General features: G+C 29.8%; 1 protein-coding gene across 7 annotated transcripts in view; it reads left to right on the top strand.

Moving 5' to 3' along the window:
- Window positions 1–13,965, top strand: part of LOC134707431 (transient receptor potential cation channel subfamily M member-like 2) — a 58,094-nt gene that overhangs the window by 2,435 nt on the left and 41,694 nt on the right. For 6 of the 7 annotated variants that reach the window (XM_063567164.1, XM_063567161.1, XM_063567159.1 and 3 more), the window contains exons 2-7: window positions 5,651–5,859; window positions 7,537–7,622; window positions 8,350–8,394; window positions 11,384–11,555; window positions 12,145–12,325; window positions 13,491–13,654. In XM_063567164.1, the coding sequence (XP_063423234.1) occupies window positions 5,707–5,859; window positions 7,537–7,622; window positions 8,350–8,394; window positions 11,384–11,555; window positions 12,145–12,325; window positions 13,491–13,654 (801 nt within the window). In that variant the 5' untranslated portion in view covers window positions 5,651–5,706. The remainder of the gene's footprint in view (window positions 1–5,650; window positions 5,860–7,536; window positions 7,623–8,349; window positions 8,395–11,383; window positions 11,556–12,144; window positions 12,326–13,490; window positions 13,655–13,965) is intronic. The other variant, XM_063567162.1, reaches the window with a different exon arrangement.

Raw genomic sequence — 13,965 nt, 5'->3', positions numbered from 1 at the left:
TCTCATTTTCTTGGATCTTGTTTAGTTTATATAATAGTTCAGTAAAGCTTTCTATTTAGGACTATCAACATAATATCAATGGTTAGTAAAGAAGGCTAGAAATTTCAGCCTGTGCACTCTTGTTTAATTTTAGAATCTTTATTATTTTTTTCTACCAAGCTAGCGACTTATATTTTACTTTACACAAACACTTCGCGGATTATGTAAAATGTGAAGAGTCAAAAATTAGTTTTATGGTTCAATAAAATCAAAATAAATTATTGCCATTCATTATAAATAAATTTCTATCAAAAATAAGGCTCAAAGATCTTTTTATATTATTTATATTAACAAAAACAACGTACACACATGTTGGCGTATGAATACACAACGTCAAAGTGGGCGTGTCGCCATAAAAATTGACAACATTGAAAATAAAACTAATAATTTTAACCAATCAGAACACAGTAAAAACACCAAATTTATTTATATAACAATAATACGGTTACCAAATTCATTTGTAAATACCAATTAATGGTGATCTTGAATAAAATGATTATTTATCATCTATACACAAAAAAAAAAATTCATTTATGAATTCACACTTTCATGACTTTTTTCTTCAAAAAATAAATATTTTGATACATGTACAAACATCTAAAAAAAAACATCTAATAAATGTAAGTCAACTGACATCTGTATGAAAATAGGGTGCGAAGTGACACAGAAATCAAACTTTTGGGGTGAGAAAGCATTGAGTGCAAATGTGTTTAAACTGATTAGATTGGGGTTTATAAATTTAAAAGCACAGGGAATCTGATCATTTATTTTTTACTTGATGCCAGAAAATCAGTCAATATAAATATTTTGATACATGTACAAACATCTAAAAAAACATCTAATAAAATGTAATTCAACCAACATCTGCATAAAAATAGGGTGTGAAGGGACACAAAAATCAAACTTTGTCCATTTATTTTTTAATTGATGCCAGAAAATCAGTCAAAAATTAAATTTTACAAAATTTCAGTACGAAGATAATGTGCTGTACATGTAGGTGTCTTTTACCTGGCTTAGGAAGGAAGAAAAGTCTCATTATTCGTTGTTATTGAATCCCTCATACATGTATATGGTCGTTGCATCCAAAATAAACACACTTACATGTATACTGAAGCCACATCCTGGCTTGATACCGGTTAATATGTTCTTGTTCAATTTATGAAACACCTAACTTTCAGAGGTATAGTGGTTGATTTTCATCTGATCAGAACAGGAACAATTAAACGATTTAATTTTAATTAGATTGGATTTTCTCCCTTCTTTGAAGACCCATTGGTGGCCATGGGCTGAGTTCTGCTTTTTGTCCCAGGCATTGCAATTACCTATTCTAACTTTGAAAAACATGCAAGATTGCTCATTTTATACAAGATAAATATTTTGATTGATCATTCTAGGAGGGTTTTAGGATGTATATAGACATGTGTCAACCGATAAATTACATCACTGTCAATTTCACTTTAAATTTTAAGGTCATGTTGGCTTGAAGATGGTGTCTCTTTTGTCTCTAGTAATTTTTGGTTGGAATATTTTCTGTTTTTTTTTTTTTATTTTACAAGTATAATTGCTTTGAGTGTCTTTTTTGGCTGTTTTTCTATTTTTGTTTAGGTTTTAATTTTTTAAAAGTCGGAATTTATGAACATGATGAACATATTGATGGTTTTATTGGCATGTTTCTGATTTGGTTTGTAAACACACAAACAACAATTGGTATTATGATATGTAACTTTTTAGAAACGATGGTGGGTTATTCATTGTTCTATTGACACAAAAAAAGGATTAGGGATACACATAACCAAGGATCAAGATATATTTTATAGTCATACAGTTTGAGTTCTGCAACAATTAACAGTACATGTATGTTTTTTGTTGAAATGTCAAGCGATGTCATCATATAATAATTTAGTTTATGAAAGGTAATAACAAAAATACCACATCCCAACAAAAATATTAACTTTTCATTGGAAGTTAAAGATTTATCAGAGTACTCAAGTACTCGCAAGTATTATGACAGAGTACCCGAGTATTAAATTTTCCATCTTTTGACAACCCTAGTTTACTTTCCTACACTTTTTCTCTGTTTTTCTTTGTATGATAAATAAGGTTAATGTAAACATATCATGATATATATAATAATAATTCAGTAATGTTGTAAATGACACCTTGGCCGTGGGATAAAAGATCATTTACTATAAAAATAATCTTATTAGTTATAGCATAATGCCATTTTGCAAGGATTATTAAAGACAGATTTTAAATATAAATTAAGGTAATAGTACAATTTATTATTCTGTAAAAGTGTTTTTAACAACATGAACAATGTTTACACATGTATATATTAAATTGTGAAAATGCATTATATTTAAAGTACATTCATTTTATTGCTACTTTTTGTAATAATGTTTAATTTTTTTGTTAAATGTCTTATGGCATTTTCTTCTGCAAATTAAATTTATTAGTTTTCTGCAAAGTACTTTTTAACCAGTAAGTGGAAAACTTTGACTGCTACCACCTGAAAGGGGTATATTGAAAATGTGCTGAAATTTCATTTGTAAAAGGTTGCTTATGTATATTTCCACTCAGAGAGGTATTGCCAGGTCTTATTTACATGTAGAAAGAATTACATCTTACAAGTAGTGTACCAGCCATTGGATTAAACCTTCCCTGTCTGCATTCCAACCAGACATCATAGGCGGATCCAAGGTGGGGCCCCTCTTTTTGTGGGAAAAATTTGGTTCATCATTATAGGGAATCTCTGAAGCCTGACTGGAGTGGGCCCCTTTTACAAAAAGTTTCTGGATCTGAAAATAGACATGCTGCTTATTTATGTATTCTGTAGAATCAAATGGACTTAGACGTCTTTTAGCACTGTTCTTACTCATGGATCTAAGGAAAAGCCAAACAAGAACATTTTTGAAGGATTTTCTTAGGTTCTTACTCATGGATAGGAAAAGTACAAACAAGAACATGTTTCATACATTGTACTCTAGTCAAATATTTAGGTTTGCACTTGTTTGTCGATCATGCTTGATGATGGTACATGTTTAAATATGGACATGGTTTTCTCTAATTCTTAGTCTATTTATCCATTTCTGCACCCATTGTGTGGTTCGTTTGATCTCAGTTCTTCATTGGTTAATATTCAATTATGACGTCGAATTTTCTTGCTTTCCTCTGAATTTCCTATTGTGACGGCATGAAAAAATGCGACCATGCCTGATGACGTCACATAGAAAGAACAAATCTTTTTGCAGATCAGTTGCAAAGACGGAATAAGTTTACCTGCGTATTGTTTGAAAATCATTAGAGAAACAGATTCTACCACCAAATCTCGTGTAATACGATATTTATTCACTCTCGACAGTTAAATTTTTAATATTTAAAACGCTCGGCCAAGCCTCACTTTCTAAATTTGAAAATTTAACTGTCTCAAGTGAATAAATATCGTAACACACTAGATGCAGTGGTAGAATCTATATTTATATGATATGAATGCTTTAATTATACATATAAGGCCACTTTAATATTAGGTATATAAACTTAGCTTAAGGTCACCGTCATCATCATCATTATTATTATTATTTTGAGAATTTATTTTATTATAACTCTCATATAGAAATGTTGCCCTTGAAATTAATGGAAATTGTACTTCAATTCCAGTATTTTTTTATGCTTGAAAATATTGCTTGCATTTATCAATAACATATATATAATACATGTACATATAGACTAGGCCTAGGATTATACAAGGTGGACGCACATTGCACATGTCTGTCTTGCAATAGTATATAACATGTATATATAATTGGTTTTATTTTGCAAAATTTTCAACCTCTCAAGTTCCTAATTGCGACAAAAATTGCCAGAGCTGAACCAAACATATATTAGATCTGTAACTTACAACTTACATCATGTACATACTTAAACTCTTTTCAATATGTGAAGTCTTTTAGTGAAAAGTCTGTATATCTCTTCAAATGAGGGAATGAATGACAAAATGACAGATATGATGTAAGGATAAAACTATAAAAAAAAAATGCACCAGTATCAGTCTATATATGGTATAGTGATATATTTAGTTTGTGCTTTTTTATGCTTGTTCACTATTTTTGGAATTACTGCCATTGTCAACAAACTCTTTCTGTTCAAAATTTAAGGTCATTAATGACATGACAAGGCATTTTGTTGTATTATGACATTGAAATAGATTGAAATGCAACATTTTATAACTTTTAAGTCGTTGATTGCCCCTTTTACATACAGTATAGCGGGTTATTTTCGCGGGGTGTAAATTTTGGCTTATTTTCGCGGATAGAACAAAATCGCCAAAATAAATTCTGCCAATTTAAAAGTGTACATGCAAAGGTATTGATAAAAGTTTCGAAACCGCCAAAATAATAAGTGAAAAATATTTCGTATACCTTATTCAATGAAAATCGCGAAATTTTACACCCGCGAAAATAACCCGCTATACGGTATTTTATGGTGTATAAAAGTTAAAAAGTGTTTCCCTATTAAACTCGAGTAGTTTTTGTCATCTTATTCACATAAGATGTATTCATATGAATTTCTTAAGCCAGTGTTTTAAAGATTTTTAAAAGTATACATTATATAAGCAATAACATTTTAAGATCAATAAATCATGCAAGATTCACTAAGAAATATTGAATTGATTTATTGTGCATAAAACTGTAACCTTTTCTACAAAGTATTTTTAAACTAATGATCAATTCAACATGTTCAATACTAAATTGTTGTTGCAGGCATAATAGATACATGTACATATTTTCTTTGAATTAATAATGCATGATTGAAAAATAAATATTTGAACTTGTAATCAAAAATACATTAGCAAGAAGGGTATATTAGAAAATATAGATTTTAATTACATCTGTTTTCAGCAATATGAGAGCCAATGATATTACATAGTTGATTAGCTAATATATATTCATAAAAATGTTTGTAAAAATTAAAGGCATGTCAGTGTGAAATGATTGATCATATCAAAAGCATTGGATAAAATTCAAAGGAGAAATGTTGTTCCATATTAATGAGCTTGAAGGTATGGCCAATTTGTTACTTACAGAGGGTACAGCGATATTGAGAAAAATCAAGTTGAGAAATGATAATCTGTTTATCACTATTTTACCTTTGACAATGTCAATTTCATGTAATTTTCAAAAACAATGCCACGTGCCCCCTTAGTTTCTAGTGATATTTTTCCATATCACTTGACTCCACTGAGAAAGGAAATTATCAGTCTGCAAGATCAAAGGAAAATTTCTTAAATAGCGATAAATAGGAAATATGTCTATAAATGTTTGTACTTGCAGCATGACAGCCAATGATGCAGCACATAGGTTTAAGATTGATGGAAACAAATAAAGGAATGCACAATACACATGTCAGATATGAAGTTTGCGCCATATAAACAGCAACCAAAAAAAAAGTTAACAGTCATGACAGTCGTCATACTAACATCTTTACAGATAAGGGTAAAACTCTATAAAAACAAGATAATAAAAACATAAAATTAACAGGCTTATCAGTAAAATACTCTTAATGTGGTATGATTTTGTATCATTGATTTTTTTAATCAATTTTTTTATTTCAGTATTGATAATAAATTTGAGGCTATGTTTTCATGACAAAACCAAAATGAAGTAGTCAATGACAAGGAGTAAGATGAGTATAATTAAAGTGCGTCCAATGGATGAACCTCCCGATGATCTGATAGAGCACCCTGGCCCTGGGAGTGTGGCAAGTCTACACTATGCAGAGGTAGCCGCGGTGGCAGAGGATGTAGGATCTGCTGTGCCACAAGTAAGTGATAAATATAGATTATAATACTGCATCAAATGTGAAACATTATTTGGCTCCAACAGAAAGTGAAATTTTCTTACATAAAACGAGAGGTGTACCCAACCTGTAAAATTTAGAATTTCAATTAAATGCAAAGATTGCAGAAATATCCTCTTGCAAGAATAATAATGTTGAATCTGTTATTAATTAAAATTGAAAAGGATTTCTGAATTAATAGTTATAAGTATGCATGAGCTACTTGAATTATGATACCAGGATCAGTATAAAAATAGATATTTAGATATACCTGTGATAAAATATATCATTTGGATAATGACTTTCAAATATTAATGTTAAGATTATTGTTGAGATGTGTGTCATTTAACTGCTGTTTAATTGACTAGATCCAACAAAAACTTTTATTTATATTGATAACAGATATGCACCTTTGAGAATGTATTGAGAAAAAAAAAATGTTTGATTTCCCACGTAAATACCAGAAAATAATTGAGCATATTTATAAAAAATGGTTAAATGAACTGTCTACTCAGTTTCTGTTGTTCAGAAATATTAAATATGACATATTTACCTTTGTGGTTAAGTAAGTGCATAATGTATTGTTACCTTTTCAAAATCAATACATGTATCTATTAAACTGTAATTATAGAAAAACTGATATTTGTAGAAAATCATTGATATAACTGAGCCATAGATTGTGATTCTTTGATCATTTACCAGTTAAACATTTGTAGACTTGTTTTGAGAAGTCATTAAAATACCAATTATTATAATCATATATACATTGTATATATTAATACAGAAGATTTAATTGTACTGGTTACAAAACTCATACTGCAACCACATGACTTGTTTTGTCGGAATAAAAGAGAAAATGGCATATTAGGAATAGCAGGACAAAAATCCGGCAAAATGATTGGAGCATCATTTTTATAACACATCAACAATATAATGATAAGATTGAGAATGGAAATGGGGAATGTGTCAAAGAGACAACAACCTGTCCAAATAAAAAAACAACAGCAGAAGGTCACCAACAGGTCTTCAATGTAGCGAGAAATTCCCGCACATGGAGGCGTCCTTCAGCTGGCCACAATGTAATGACTCTTTATTGTCATGAATCCTTTTAAAATTGCTTTTATACAACAGATGTTGATTTTGAACAACAAATCAGGTGCCACATGTGGAGCAGGATCTGCTTACCCTTCTAGAGGACCCCTGATTACCCCAATATTTGGTGCAATTCATGTTGCTCAATCTTCAGTTTTCTATGTTATGATTGTATACTATTGTTTGTCCTGTTTGTCTTTTTCCTTTTTCACAATAGGTTGTCAGTTTAATTTTCATTTTTTGAATGAGTTTTAATGTACCTTTGATATCTTTCGCCTTTTTTTTCTACGCCAAAAACAACTTTAAAAAAAAGAATTAAAATCTTATAAGAGAGGTTTGAATATTGTACCACTTGATTTGAATTTCCAAGATGGCCCGTTTCAATAAAGACAGGCTTCTTTATGCAGAAAAATATCACCCACATGACCAAGGAAAGAAGATATAATCCTGATTATTGATACTTTGGAGCATACAAAAACAATAAAAAAAATTACACATTGTCATATATATGTTCTGAAAATTTAATTGCCTTCAAAGTGAGGTATTTTAACTATAGACTTTTATTTCCAGGATGATATAAGTCCAGAAGCCAGGTGGATCAAAAGCAATATAAAAATGAGAAATTGTCGTTGCTTTGTTAAAAAAGATCCAGAATCGTAAGTAAAAAGACTATTTTGTCTGTTTTATAACATTCATTTAAACTAGCTGAAGAGCAAATATGACAATATAAAAGCTACATATATACAGCACACAATCATTACTTATAAATTTTAAAAGATCTAAATGGTCAGACACTAATTATATAAGATCACTATGATCATCACTAACATGGAAATAAAAAGACCAGGTACCATAAGAATAAAATAATAATAAGCTGCATTGCATGTTTATAACATTGTCATAAAGCACCTAGGAATATATAGATTATGGTACGTTATTATGGTCTGTTTCTCAGATACTCTAAGCAAAAGGTTAACAATTTGGTGTATGGGTGTACATTGTACCATCGACTCATTTACATAAATCAATGATTATTTAGGTTTCATATAATGATACTTGCAGTATATCATTTTCTTTAACACTTTCATCCTAATTTCAAATGTGAATTACAAACATTGACAAGGGCGAGATAATTTCAGCATGTGCATTATAAACATGATATGGTATAGAAACCATGTGATTTCTAACATAAATTTGACTTTTATTTTAAGCTTCTTTTTTGTTGTTGTATTTTTCACCTATTTTTTTTTTATGTGTATACTTATTTAAAGCAAGTCTTGAAACAGTCATTTTTGTTGTTGTTATTGTTGATATTTTAACTGTAAAACAACAAACCCTACGATAGAGACATTTATTTAATGTTTAATAAATTGATTTATAAAGGACACTTCCTCCAGTAAAACCTCAGGGGAGACAAATTGATGGGAGGTAAGATTTTTGCAACCACACGAGAGGCTTTTATTGGAGAGATAACTATCCACTTATAAAAATAAAAACCTATTAACATTTTAGATATACTTCCTTTTGAGCCCACCTTATGTTCATGTTTGTCTACGCTTCTTCCGTCAACAGAGGGGGTCCAAAAGGAAGTCTTCCTCATTTTTTTTGTTTAAAAGGATTCACAAAAAAATTGCAATATGAGATGTATTCATATAAAAAAGTTATACATTTGTGATTGAGGAAAATAGTTAAATGAAGTCTTTTTTCTTAAATTCTCAAACTGCTTTTTAAAATAATGATATTACTGTAAGAAAATCTGAAGCTATCCATATTATACAATTTCAAAAACATTTATATGGAGGAAAACTGGATAAATCCTATATTGTCATTTAAAACGCATTCTTTACACTTAACAAAGCATCTATGATATTTTAGTTAAGCAATTGTATGCTAAAAAAACAGTAAAAAAAATATTCTTTAATGCAGTGATTTATAAAAAATTAAATACCCAATCTGATTGTTCAGCACTTTTTACCAGAATTATAGAAATGAAAATGCTTGAATGTGGCTAGTATATCTATATTCTTTAATGTCTACCATTAAAACTGTGTCACTGTAATGCTTTGATTATTGTTGCATACTTCGTGTATAAAATATGCTTTAATCTACATCTTGTTAGCTAAAGATTGATTTGGTTTACTTGAAGGAAAACTGAGATAATATTGCAAACTTGTATAGATTAGGCGAGCCATGTTCAACTTATTCGTGATGTTATTTCTCTTGTGTTTTTAATTTACTTTTAGACGAGAATCTTATTGTACCTCTTTGTCAAAGGACCCACGTCTATACATAGGGTTGGAATTAGAAAATATGTAACTATTGCGTTGCAATATGCATCAATACCAGGCTTATTGGTAGCACTAGTGCACTAGCTCATGTTTCAGTAAAGGTTAAACATGTCATTCTTCAGGCTATTTGCATCAAAGAGGTCACAGATATGTTTTTGTCTTTCAGTGTCATTAATTCAGTTTTTGGAATGGTTTAACATGTAAATTAAAAAACATACATTACTCTTTCATTTGTGAAAAAAACCCAATTTAGTTCATTTGATTATTGTAAATCATCAATTTTTTTGTGAGTGCTTTGTTTTCATGACTATTGCTAGAAGATTTTTTTTTTTTTTATCATGAATATGTAAAACTTTATCTGACCTTGCATAAATAAATTAGGCAAATTAGAAAATAGCAAACATTTATTTCCACATAGTCTGCTAGAAAAATAAAGCAGGTACCAAACACCTTGACTGAAATTAATTTGGCTTGTTATATTTTCATTAAAATTTGACAATATATTTACCTATAATAGGCTATTAACAATTTCGAAGAACTTGAACCACAAACTTTATTGGAAAAATTTCATCAGATTATACAGCAGTTTGACAAACACTTATTTTGAACACTGAGAAGCTTAATATTTCCCTAAAGAATAGAATGTGATGAAAATGACCAGCTGATGTTTTTCAAAGTTATCTCCTTTAGTACTAAATGCTAAAATTTCTGCAAAAATGATTTGGCTTACAATATCTTCAGTGTTATTATTAATTTTTTTTAACATCTTTATAGTATTCCTTAGAAGTAATTGCTACAATAAATGAATTAGACCATTTTCTATTTAATCAGAATATATGGTAAGTAGCAATTGCTAAAATTCATTATGTAACCAGATGCATTAAATGCATATATACTGCAGCTGTGACCATATATTCACACAGCCTCGCTTTCTACCTGTTTCTAAGCCTTGTACAAATAAAAATGATATTTCGAGACAATGTATGGTTATTCTATATGTATAATACTGTAGATTGTGCATGCAAGTTTTTATATATCCTTGATGCATTGTTACTAAAGATGGGTGAAAAAAAACCCAAAGGTGATGGTCTATATTTTATGGTAAATGCTCATCCAATTTTAACTAAAATAGGTATTTTTATTTCTTTCTGCTTTTGATAATGTTCCTAATTTGCAATTAGGCATGCAATTGTATGTATAGATATTTAAAACTTTTGAATGACATGGTAAATATAACAATTTTAACAAAGGATCAAATAAAGACAGTTATATCTTCCATTTGTGAATTGAACAAAATACAGACTACATTAGAGCTAAATTTTAGTTGATGGGTTACTCTAGGTTAATACATCTTCAAGGTGAAGCATGATGGGTTACTCTAGGTTACTACATCTTCAAGGTCAAGCATTCCACAAACCAATTCTTAATTCCAGGTATAAAATCAAACAAGGAACTTTTTCATTGGCAAATTATATTAAAAAAAGCTGTTGATAAATATGTTCTGTAAAAACTTCAAACATGATTATCTTTAACATGTTTAAGATATTTGTTTCGTATCAATTAAAAACATAAATTCAAGGAGGAGATTTTCTATGGAAATGAAGAATGAGAATGAACTCTTGCATTGTATTCTGTTTTTTGTTCACTAAAGGGAGTTGGGACAGTTCCATATTATACTGTTATATTGTATTAGTTAAAGAACTATTTATTTTTAAAATTACAAATATATATTTTGATATTTTGATTTGAAAGAAAACTGTGTCCATTGTGACTTTAATAACAATTCAAACTTTAACTGAAACAGATATTTTGTAAATAAAAAAGTCAGACACAAAAAGTTATTAAGTATAGCTTGATTTCACACCCAAAATATTCTGTCAATAAAAAAATATTTGAAAGACGATTCAATGATGTTGTAGAATGTCAACAAATATGAAAAGAAATGATGATACTTCTTAATAAGGACATGAAGGAATGTCAGATTCGTATGGAATATGAATAGACATGCTAAAAGCTTTTAAGGTTTTCAACTGTTTCTGTGAAAAATACATAAACCATTTAATTTGATGTTAAAAAAGTTTATATAGTGAGAGTTAGGTGACAATGAAGAAATGAATGGTATTTTACAGATCCCTCACTGATGAATGCCTATGTGAATGTGGCTACAAGAAGACAGATCATATATTACCCTTAAAATTCAGCCACGATAATAAGTGGAGTGTAGATAAGAATACTTCACCTGCACCAACCAATACATTTGGAGAAATAGAGTTCATAGGTCATGGAGACAATGAAAGAAAGGTATTTGAAAATCTAAAATAAGAATGTAACAGTGAGCTATTAATACATCATTTATTTCCTGCATGATATTGCCTTCATTAAAATTGATTTTGTCCGTTTGAATAAAGAATACATGCATGTTTCAAATAATTATTGAAGCAAATTGTTGAACTTCTTAGGTGATTTCTTTAATTTTAAAAAATGTGAGTGCAGAGATATCATGTGTATTACAGACACAACACATTCTTGTTGAATTTAACATTATTGTATGTTTATAGAACAAGTTTATTCATTTGGGTAATAGTTTTATTGAGGGCATAACCTCAAATACATTTACAAACAGCTGCAGTCCTGATACAACTGAATATTTCTATTAAACATCTGCAGAAATTTTTAATAAATTGTTATTTAAAACTACCTAGGGTACAATCAGTTAATTTTGGGATAAGGGTCATAAGATTTATTATAAAATATTATTTTTCAGCTAATTGAGATCAAAATAACACATTAAACTTCAACAAAAACGATTTTTTTACAAATTTTTTAAAAGAATTATGCAAGTTCTATTGACTTGTACCTGTTGATTCTTAAGCACCTTATATAATTTCAGTTTGTCAGAGTTGATGTGAATACAAGCATGGAGAAGATGGAACAACTGATGATGAAAGTATGGGGTCTACAGAAACCAAACCTTCTCATATCTGTAACGGGAGGAGCTAACTTCTTCAATATGAAAACTAAACTGAAACAGGCTTTCAGATTTGGTCTAATGAAAGCAGCCAGAAGTACAGGTAGAGAAAACCAAATATTTTAATGTTATCAGTTTCTATCTAGATGAGGAATTTAGAAAACTGACATAAATTTTCTGTCTGAGGTTTATACCATTGCAACTGTAAGAAAAAAGTCCGATTTAGTCTTTTCCCCCCATTTTTAAACACTCAAATATCTCAAAAAGGAGCTCTGATAACCTATCAATATTTTTAGCTTATTTAATACTCTTTCTGAATTCAAAATCAAGTTCTAGATTTTTTTAATTTAACATCCTTAAGGTAGATCTAAATTAGAATTCATAATTTCTTTCAAAATGTACTGAATATCATGTTTGTAGCTCACCCGACCTCATCACTTAGCATCCTTAGTCGTCTGTCGTTGTGGTCTGTCAACTTTTACAAAAATCATCTTCTCTGAAAATTACTTCCCAAATTTTACGAAACTTGGAAACAATCATCACTAGGATATTCAGTATAAAAAATGTGTTGGATGACCCTGCCTGCCAATCAATATGGACAACATGGCTAAGAATAGAACATAGGGGTAAAATACAGTTTTTAGCTTATATCTCTGAAACTAAAGCAATTATAGCAAATCTGACAAAATGTCCATCAGATTTAAATTTATCTGCCCTATATTTTCAGACGAATCCGCCAACCTGTTGTTGGGTTGATGCCACTGAGTTTGTAATTTTACAGAAATTTTGCAGTTTTTTGTTATCATCTAATATCTAATACTATTAATTATGATTTTAACCTTATTTACATGATTTCAAAAGCATCAGTAAATATAGATGAGCGACACAGGCTCTTGAGAGCATCTAGTTTTCAAAATATATGATTAAAAGTATAGGTCCCCTGGGTCTTTTCCACGTTATAGGTTGTGCAAAATTGTCTGATTTTGTATAGCTCATGCATGGAAAACCCAATTTTGTGTGATAAAGAGTAATTTTGCCATTTTTTCCAATTGACTTTGTAATACCAAAATCAAGCTAGGGTGGTAAATTAAATTTTTGTGTGAATTTGTTATCTAAAAAACTTTACATTAAAAAGAATTTCTATTTTTAGATTAAGGTTTGAAGTAAGAGTCATAATGGAAAGAAATCAAAAATAAAATACTCTATAAATGATGAACTAACAAATGTTTTTCTTTTACTAATATCTATATTTTCTTGCATATCTTAAGGTGCATGGATTGTGACAGGAGGAACCAATACGGGTGTGATGAAACATGTAGGAGAGGCTGTTAGAGATTATGGTCTCACGTCTACCACAGGGGCACCAGTTGTTGCTATAGGTGTTGCCACTTGGGGATGTATACATAAAAAGAAAGATTTGATAAGCCAAGATGTAAGCTTTCATATAAGTTTCTTTTAGCATGTTATAGTGACATCAGACCAATCAGGTTATGATTTCAACTGGTCTTATAAAATTTACTTTAGAAAATTAACTTTGAATCGTATATTTGTTGATTTTTGATGATAAAATAGAGAATGAAAATGGAGAATGTGTCAAGGAAACAACAACCAGACCAGAGAGTAAAAAACAGATAATGACCTCCAACGGGTCTTCAACACAGCAAGACAATTCTGCACCCAGAGGCTGACTTCAGCTGGCCTTTAAATAAAAATGTGTACTTGTTTAGTAAAAATGGATACATA

Source organism: Mytilus trossulus, chromosome 2 (genome assembly GCF_036588685.1).
Source record: "Mytilus trossulus isolate FHL-02 chromosome 2, PNRI_Mtr1.1.1.hap1, whole genome shotgun sequence".
NCBI lineage: Eukaryota > Metazoa > Mollusca > Bivalvia > Mytilida > Mytilidae > Mytilus > Mytilus trossulus.
The sequence above is the reverse complement of the archived record's forward strand: the minus strand, read 5'-3'. Positions and strand labels throughout refer to the sequence as shown.